The 10,004-nt window shown below is 38.3% G+C and overlaps 1 protein-coding gene across 1 annotated transcript; it reads right to left on the minus strand.

The window, feature by feature from the left end:
• Positions 1-3,775: 3,775 nt before the first annotated feature.
• Positions 3,776-9,327, minus strand: LOC110730364 (protein FAR-RED IMPAIRED RESPONSE 1-like). The gene is made up of 2 exons (XM_021910152.1): positions 9,269-9,327; positions 3,776-4,391 (listed from the first exon to the last, which is right to left on the minus strand). Exons 1-2 carry the CDS (start codon positions 9,325-9,327, stop codon positions 3,776-3,778), a joined length of 675 nt encoding a protein of 224 aa, XP_021765844.1.
• Between the last annotated feature and the right edge of the window lie 677 nt (positions 9,328-10,004).

A 10,004-nucleotide genomic window follows, 5' to 3' on the forward strand; every position in this document is an offset into this window, starting at 1 on the left:
CTCTTTCTTAGCCTTGGGGGGAACAGGCGGCATGCTACGACCGCCTGCAAGAAGGGGCGGATTCCTGTTCCACCTATTGAAGCGCTTGTTCAGCTCAGTGTCTGAACTCTCAATGATGAGGAAGGTGCTCCGCCAGTCCTTCCACTTATTTGCTTTACCTCTCGTCATGAGGTAGCCCCTGTGGCTTGTCAATTGATACCAGCCGGTACCGCCTGTCTTAGGGGTCCGGCTGAGATAGTTCATATGGGCGAAAGCCTCGAAGCTCGGCTCCACCCCGTGCAGTTCGCACCCGGCCACATAGCCGAGTACGTTGACCCAGGAGTTTGGGGCTAACTGCCATAACCCCAACTCATACCCATCCAAGATCCGCTGAACAGCCGGATGTAATGGGAAGCGCAGCCCTGCCTTGATGGCCGCCTCGTAGCAGCCAAAGCAGGCGCTATCATAACTGGTACCAGCCGGCCAGACGACTGTGTCTTCTGGATCCGGCACAAACACTAGAAAGTCGGGGCCCATGGTGTGGTTTGCAATAAAGCTCTCCACTTTCTCTTGCATGGCTGTGATCCGGCCCCGAGGTACCGTGCAGTAGTAGGGGGTATTTTGCTCTCGGTAAGAGGCGGATGGCTCCGCCCAATTGTCCCCCTTCTCAACTGCGTGAGAAAGTCTCGCCTCTTGCAGGCGGTTGTTTTTCTCTTCTGTGTCCAAAGAAGCATGGCCAGAAGAGCTTGACTCGGAATCGTCCTCTGACGAGTCCGAAGAGGACGACTCCTCCCCTCTCCCGGAGGGGCCCGCCTCCTTTCTTTGAAAAGGAGCAGAATTGTTAACTGTTAAATGGGAAGGGGTCACTATGACTCCTCCCTCAGAATTTCCGGCTTTTAGGCCGCCTTGTTTCACTTCCACATCTGGCGCCTGGTCAGATGTTTCACTAAGCGGCACCCTGTGGGAGGAGCCGTCTGAATTTGAGATCCTAGCAGTCTTTTTCGTTCTGGCCATTCTGCTCTGCATAGACACAGATACAGTCGGACTTTGTATAAAGGGCAAAGATGGGTCCGGAAAAGGGCAGGCGGCACTCCTAGTCCTAGATTCAGCCGTCCCCGGTGACCGGCTGATCACTAACCTAGGTCGTGTCGTGTGCTTCCGTGGTGCCATTTCAAAAAATAAAAAGAAAATTAAGAGTAAGAGAACTGACAGTTACCTGAACGAGTGACGGTTGATGAAGTTCTGAAAATCCTTTGCAGTCGGCTTGTCAGAACAGGCGGTAGGCAGAAAAGGTCCAAAATATCAGAGCAAGTTCAGGGGTCCGAATGTTCTCTCTCAAAAAGTTCTCAAGTGAGAATATGACTCAAGACAACTCTCCCTTATATAGGCGAAGTGAGAAGGCAAAGGGTCACTTTCAGAATTCAAAATTTGGGCGGGAAAATCTCTCGGCCTTTCGTCGCCTATTACAGTGCGGCACCTGTCACAGGTAACACGTGACCAGTCACGTGCCACCTGTGAGGGGCAAATGATTAGGGGATTTTTCTCCCACCAATCGGAATGCGCCACGTGGGCCAATCAGGTCCTGCCAAGTGACCCCAAGATGGAATCGTCAGGGCATGCCACGTGGCACGCGCTTATTCGTCCACCTTGGACCTATTATGTCATGACATGTGGCATACTCCATGCCTAATGGAGAAACCGGCCACCCAGGCCCAACTTCCGAGGGAAGCCCAATCAGCCCTAGGTTAACCTAAACCTAGGATGGGCACGTTTCCCAAGGTTATAAATACCTCCCTTAATCCTCATTAAGGGGGATTACGAAAAAACACATTAATTACACACAGTAATAACCGGCTGATCTCGCTAACAAAGCAGATTACCTACATTAAACACTCTCACCTAGAGAGACCCAATCACTTTAATTTCCGCATTAATTACTCCTTAATCAAGTACTAACTTGACCGTTGGAGGCGGAGCTCTCACCACCAGGAGTCTCCGTTATTTTGCAGGTACAGGCGTCCGGTTCCAGTCTCGGAATTGTAACTCTCCCGCAGGACATCAGAAAACCCCGAAACAATAATGATAAAAAAATGTTCTAACTTTGGTAGAAAAAATTCTTAAGGAGTCGTATGTTAGGTTTCCCTTTATCAAGCCCTCTTTTTGCTCTCTTGTTTTTTCGTTTTGTTACTACTCTTTTAGGATCAAGTATAGTTGGTATACTTGTGCTTGTACTTGATGATGAAGAAACATCATTATTGCTCTAAGTGCTTTCTACCACATCAGGAATGTCAAAAGCAGCTTTAACACCTTCTTCTCTCTGGGCAGTAGTAGCAAGTAACTCTTCCACCATGTTTAGACTATTTCTGAAGCTTTCTTCCATAAATGCTCTCGTCTTTTCATTTCTTGACTTTTTAAGGTTAAATTATAGTATTTCCTCATCATTGTTTTCCTCCATGGTATATATGCCGTGTAAGATCTTGATTCTTCAACCAATTCCACACCTCTGATTTTGCAAACTTAGTCCATCTTTTTGTAACATACTTTTTTGGTATTCTTGTTATTGAATGTAGATGTAGAATTCTGATGTAATGATGATATAGCCATCCAAATGCTTCAAAATTATTGCAAGTACACCATACACTTTGGCTCTCATGTATATAGTTTACTTGATGTGCAGACCATGGCTTGTCTTCTAGGGATACTTGATGAAGTACATATTCCTCAGTTCTCCCTATCATTTGAACAATTGTTGTCATAGAGTATCCAAACTCCTCTTCAAAATCTTTAAAGAGTGACAAAGTGAAAACCTGTGCACCAAAATCATGTAGCTACTGTTAATTTGCTAAATAGTGTTATTTATGTACTTTTGAGAATAACTTTACCTGTGCAGCATGCTTTAGCATTCCGGACAGTGGCAATGAAGTGAATACTATTAACTTGCTACAGGTGAACTCATCATACTTCTCTGTGCTTCTCCAACGATTGATCGTCTTCTTAAATATGGCATAAAATTCTATCAAGGTAGTTGATTTACTTGCTTTGAAACCTATTGCATGATTTATGCTTTCACCCCTTTTGATGAAAGAATTCGTGCTTAAAAGAAATCTCTACTAAGGGCTGGACACCATTTTTCTTTACATTCATACACTCTTTTGTACCAAGAATGTGTTGTCAATTCAAATTTGTGTGTCATTGCATGCCACCTTTCTTCAAATTCTTGTTCAGTCACACAATCCTTTAAGCATTTGTTGAATTCATGCTTAAACACTTTATCTTTTTTAAGAGCCCCAAATCTTGTGATTGCATTTTGTTCTAAATGCCATATACAAAGTCGATGCCTTGTATTAGTAAACACCTACATTCAAAGTAAAATGTTGTATGTTGTCAGAACTTATTAGTTTTGCAATAAAAATATTTAGGGTAATATGTATATATAAACTTTTTACCTGCTCAATTGCATTTGACATTGCTTGGTCTTGCTCAGTGAATATTGATGTTGGTGTTTTATCCTCCATACTTTCTTGAAGCTTTCTAGTAACCACATAAATGACTATTTTTTCATCCATAATAAAAGCACATGCAAACATACAATTTTTCTAGTGATTGTTTATGCCAACAAAAGGAGCACATATAAGATTATTATATCGGTTGGTTTTGTATGTTGTATCAAAGACAAGAACATCTCCGTATATCCTATAGGCTTCTAGCATCATTGAATCTCTCCAAAAGATGTTGGAAAGTCTTCCTTCATTGTCAAATTTCACTCTAAAAAGAAGTTTGGATCCTCTGATTGTTCCTAATTTAAAATGTTCACTAAAGTTTGAGCATCTCCAGCCTCAATTTGCTCCATTCTTAACCTTGAGTAGAAATTCAGGTGATCTACAACACTATGCCCTACATTCTGCTCTCCCCCAGCTTTTGTAGACATGTAATTATAAGTCTCCATTGTAGTTAGATCTGAAGATTTCATTGTTTTGATTGCTTTAGCTTTTTCTTTTGTCATTTTTCTTTCAGAACGATGCAAATAATGCCACTGTGACCTTGTTAGATCGTGGTTATGTTGAAATACATGTGCCATCACCTCAAAATGTCCTTCTTTATTTACTTTCGCTCTTATGCATGCCTTGCAATCAGATCGTGTAATGGCTACTTGTCTTGACTTTCTTGTTTTCACCTTTACATTCTCTTCATCAACCATTTCAACTAATTTTGTTTTCTTGTCACCTGAATTTCTCTTTCCTTCTGCAGAACATACATAATTCTTCTCTTGGACTATCTTTGTGTGTGTGAAGTATCTTGTTGTATGCTTTCTTATTGAAAACCCTAGTATAGCAGCATGTTTTTCATAGAACTCCAAAATTTCTGCAAAAGTTTCTCTTACCACACTAACAAATGATCCTCTAAGATCTAAACTAGAGGCATCAATTGGATTTCCATATGTGATTTAATAGAGTAAGTATATATTTTAGCATAATATTCACACAACACTCATACCAAAGGATTAATTCAGACATATTAGACAACCAAAGGCAACATGTCATTCTGTTTATAAATCAAAGTGAAGGGGAGTAATAATATGTGGTATATGGGTCACTTATATGCATAAAAGGGGTAACATTTGTGCATACAAAGGGTAACTTTTTTGCATACGACCTGAATTTTCTCAAGAGTAATTCGTGGATTAGTAATTTGTGCATTCATACAAGTAACATAATTTCATGTACTTTCATATCAAAAATAACAATTATGGTTCCTTATTCAACTAGTTTGGTTACTCAACAATTAAAATAAAACAATATGAATTTTGATTAATTAGAAGGTTGATTGTATAGAAGTTGCCTTCAGTTGCATTTGATTTGGATGTTTGTTCTGAATTTGAGTCAATTGATTTATGAGGGACAATATGATTTTCTCTCTCTTCTGCATTGTCTGCTTCTTCTGGATTTCTATTATCGCCAAAACTCTTTGTTTCTTCTTCTATAATCGAGCGATTTAAATCGATTTCAACTTAAGAATTCGAGTTCTCAAAATTACCTAACAATGGAGTTTCAATTTGTCTCTGTTTTTGTAGTAATTCGTGGATTAGATTACCACAATTTGAGGTATTGAAGTTTTTTTTAATGAATTTTCCATAGATGACGAAGCCCTAAGGTATGAGTTTTCCCGTTTTCTCTGCATGTACTCACTTTCTCTCTCCTCCATTTTTGTTCTACGTGTTATGAATTTGAGGTATTTTGTTGCGTGATTTGTTTTTGAAAATTAAAAAAAAAAAATTCTCGCACGTTCCAGCCGCCGGATTTACATTAACTTTAGTGTAAATCGGGGATGTGCAAATTTTTTTTAACAAGTCAACCTATTGATTATCTCTAAATAATACAACCTTTAGGGGTTTCCTCTTCAAACAAGTTATATCCAGTCCCAAACCAATAAAATTTTGACACGTGTCCCATATAAACTGTTATAACTTGTTTAAAGCGAAACCCCCCAAAGGTTGTATTATTAAAACAAAAAGTTGATTTTTTTTTACGAACCGCTTAAAGATTGTATTATTTTTGACAATTTTTCCTTAAATTAATTTCTATTGCACATATATTTTTTTAATTTTTTTAACATTTTTTAGTCAATTTATTAACAACCATGCATTGCACGGGATTTAACCTAGTATACTTAATACTTCTTTATTTTTCTAATAATTTTTTACTAATAAATTTAAGTCATTGATAAACATAAGCTATAGATGTACTATGTGTTTTTGTTTATTACTTCCTTCATTTTGAGTAATTAATACTTCATCCATTTTAAATTAATACCTTTAGTTAGTTCAACACTAACTTAAAATATATAATTTGTCTATATATACTCCCTCCAATAATTTTTTTTTAGTGCCCCGTACCCTTGGGCACATAGTTTTAGGCAAAAGAATAAAATAATGTATAAGTAGGTATGTGTAGACACCTGATTGTGTTTCCCCAAAAACCAAACCAAGTGATGAGTACCTTTCACGTATTTGATTAACGAGTTCGGTAAAAAGTTGAAGAGTCTCATGAAATTCCCTTAGAACTTAACCATATTTCTAACTTACCTAAAATGTTTTATTCCAAAATCATTTATTTCGTGTCTTTAAACCCAAAATTGTTTATTTCGTGTCCTTAAAATATTTTATTCGTGTCTAACTCATAAAAGCATCCTAAACAAATTATTTTGGTCCATAATACCGGTCCAGTTATTGTTAGTTGGATGGGGTTGAAAAGAGCTTTCCAACAATATATTATAAGCCCAAATCCGACTTAAAACGAACAAGTTATGGTCAAAATACTAAACCAAGCCCAAACCGGATATAGGTCCACCTTACTTACGACCCAATGATCATGTGAGGGTTAAATACCTTAGTCCCAATCCTAATCACATTAGGATTTCTTAGGAGCTTCTAGAATCTTCTAGAAGGTTCTAATTTATCCTTTCCGAAAAAGATAAAGATCAAAAGAGTTTGAAGCCAAATAAAATTTCTCTTTTAATAGTCCTTATCTCGATCAAATTCAAAGACGCAAGGATATATTTTGCTAACCCAATTCTATTGGAAATCAAATTCAGTACGTCTATTTATCTTTAGAAATCATCACACGACGACAACACCAACATGCCGCGATAGTCCTATAGCGCCACGATGAAACCTGTTTTATTCCGTTCCAAATTCTGATCTTTCTGATCGCTTTGACTCTCTTTTTTCCTTATAAAAGAGGTCGTTTTCCCCGTTTTCAAATCAGTTAGAACCATCAATCATAAGCTATGACCACCTAGCTCTAATCATCATCAAACCTTATCAATCATCCATGTTTTTAGCCTAAACACATCCTTGATATTCTCTCAAATCATCCACAATACCTCCGTAAGATTCTAATACTCCAACCCATACTCGACGTTGCCTTTGACCTCGACGTGAAAGGTTGATGGTTATGAGGGTTTAGTCCTAAATCTCTATATCAATTAATATTTGATTTATTTACTTTAATGATTTAACTTTCTTAAAGTTTCCTAACGTGCGTATTGTTTTAATAGCAAGAAGGTTAAGGCATCAAAGTGAGTAATTTAATCACCCTTATTATTATTCTGTTTATTTTGGAGTAGAAATCATGTTTACAATGTTATTTTAATTCCTAGTATCATGCTTAGGATGTTTTTATGATTTCTAGTATCATGTTTAGAATAACGCTCTGATGTTGTTATTAGTTACATGCTAGGATTTGTCATTAATTTGTTTAGTATCATGTCTAGGATCTTACTATTAACGATGTTTTGATGTTGTTCTTATGATGATGATCGTTGTTTTGATCGTATGTTGCTTGATTATAAATGATTTATTGTTATTGCTTGATCACGCCCCTTTTTGCAGGTTTAAAGGGAATTTGTACTTGAAATCACGCGTAATAAGATAATTAAAATTTAAATTAGGCTAATATGATTTTAATTCAAGTGATTACCAATATTAGATTTGATTGTGCATTAATAACCAACCAATGTAGATTAAACAGGTTTAGGATTAATTTGATATATGTATGGTGATCGAAAAGCGCGCATGAATATCATAAGAAATGAGTAGATGCCTATTTAGGGCGGGTTCAATCTCTTTTAGGTTGGAATCGTACCATCATCCCCGAACATCCAGTCATGGTTCCGGACCACTATGTAGTTAGCGATCTCCATGATCGTGAATGGGGTGTAACCTTCACACCCGTGAACGGTTTACAAGTTCCTAAAACTTGTTGGTGACTCTTTTATCTCTAGCTTCTTTTCCTTGGAACGCCGCCATGCGTAAAAGCATGAACCACAGTAGGGCTCAAAGATGACTTTGAAAAATTCCCCATAGTTTTTGGGGACTTTACTGGGTAGGATTTTTAAATTGATTTCTAATTAATTTAGCAATTGATTTAGAATAAGTGGATGATACTTGAAAGATTCTAGATATTTATGTGCGTAATTTTGGTTAACATTATGGCATATGCATTAAAAGGTTCGCATTGAAAGATCATCCGTAATGCGTCGAAAACATAGGATATACACATAGTAAAGGCCGGAAATATTTATCACAACTGGAATTGAAAAGATGCTACGAAAAATTGGAAAAAGCATTGAAAATTGAAGCTGCCGTAGAATGTCAAAGCTATCGCAGGACGTCAGCGACCATGGTCAGATGACAGCTTCATCGCGCCGCGATGGAGTTTTCGTTGGTTGATGGTCTTTGTTGTCGAGCGATGGATCTGGCGATTTTGCGCTAGCCTTTTGTCTTCGTGTTGGCTCGATTCTAGTACTGTCTTGACGATTTTACTTCCTGATTAAGTTTTTCCGACCTTTCTGAACCCATATTATTTTACATATGGTTTTAGCCCTTGGTAATTCACATTCCGTTCACCCTAATAAACGCTCCGTGCAATAATAGGTGCATCTGAATTTGTTGAATTCACCAGACCATGGAGTTGAGTTTAACTCGCAAGGTCTCGTCCATCGTGCCAACCTTTCTAAGGTAAGGCTTCCGCGCGATGCATCTGGACTCTTAGCCATGGACCCTTTTAGACACCATAATCCTTGACCTTATAGAATTAGAGCCATGGTTAGGTTACAAACTCATTGCATCATGTTCTGACTACTTGTGCATACCTTGTTTGTGATTAAACTAACCTTTGCGTTGACTCGTTTCTTGTACATATGACTTGTATATATTAACCCAAAAGACTTTGCTTAATTAATTCGGTTAATGAAAATCAACTCATATATTATGAATATGCTCGAACCTAGAAGACTTTAGGCTTAAACCTTCAAAAGAACGACTGAAAATGAGTCACTAGGATGTTCCAACGTTGGCGCAGCACCTCAGACTCGTGGCGCATAACGATGGTTACTAACACGCTGCATTAGGCTTGACGCGTTGCGATAGAGCCATCGTCCTGCGATAATTCCATCGCCATGTAATGGTTTAGCCGCTTTCTTTCCGAGTCTCCGCATCAAGTCCCTCTGCTACGATTAACCAGTTTAATATATAAATATGGTGTTTACTTGGTCTTGTTTGAGTCCAACCACATTGTCTAGTCCCATGGTCATCACACATGTCTTGACATAACACTTTTACTCACGAGTCTTTGCACATACTTTGTACATACTTTTTTCACGCCATGATCATGTCTTAGGTCCATACATGAGTCGTCCTTTCCGTCATTTGAGTTGAGGGTCCATTCTTATCCTTGTTTTTTCCATATCTTTCCACAAATACACTCTTTCCCTTTACATCATTACATACCTTACACTTTCCTTCTTATAACACTTTCCACTTTCTCTCCTCTTACATGCTTTCCCCATGCGTATCATTCACCTCATACACTATGATCTTTCCCCATCTATGCATGTTGAATCGAGTTCGAATCCTGTGATTGACAATGATTGTGTATGGTTTCCCTTTCCACAACGTTTGGTCAAGGAAAAAAGGGCTCTTAATTCGAGATAATACCTTTGTACAAGTACTCCTTCTCCATAACATGGTTCGAAAGAAGTAGAAACCAATGGCGGCCAAACAAGAAGATGTTGACAAAATTCAAAAGACCGTAGATGATTTGGTTGAACTGGTCAAATGACTCACCACTCGAATGGATAAGGCCAAGGACCTTGGAAAATATGTTCCACTTGAGACAATCAAGCGCATCGAAGAAGGCCTAAGTCAAGTATCCAATGACTATAAGTATCTTGGCCTAAGCTCTAAGGGAATCTCACTGGAAAAAGGATCTTCTTCCGCACAAGTTCTTTGCCACTAACATTCCCATGTTCAAACCCATAGATAACCCTTACTTCCACCTGAGAGCTTTTGAGACAATCACAGGAATCAAGGGGGTTGATAAGAAAGCTTTCCCCTCACTTTTCTCTCTTTCCTTTGAACTAGCATGTCAACAATGGTTCTTTTCTATGGGCAATGAGAAAATCGCTACTTGGGATGGTATTACGCATACTTTCATTGACAGGTACAAGTGTAACATACAAGTAGA

Source organism: Chenopodium quinoa, unplaced genomic scaffold (assembly GCF_001683475.1).
Source record: "Chenopodium quinoa cultivar QQ74 unplaced genomic scaffold, ASM168347v1, whole genome shotgun sequence".
Classification (NCBI taxonomy): Eukaryota; Viridiplantae; Streptophyta; class Magnoliopsida; order Caryophyllales; family Amaranthaceae; genus Chenopodium; species Chenopodium quinoa.

Bases quoted from the DNA above. Each gene is read 5' to 3' on its own strand.
- LOC110730364 (XM_021910152.1), bottom strand. From the start codon at position 9,327: ATGGGGAAAGCATGTAAGAGGAGAGAAAGTGGAAAGTGTTATAAGAAG. The intron at 4,392-9,268 runs GTATGTAATGAT...TGATGCCTCTAG, and splicing joins TATAAGAAGGAAAGTGTAAG to TTTAGATCTTAGAGGATCAT.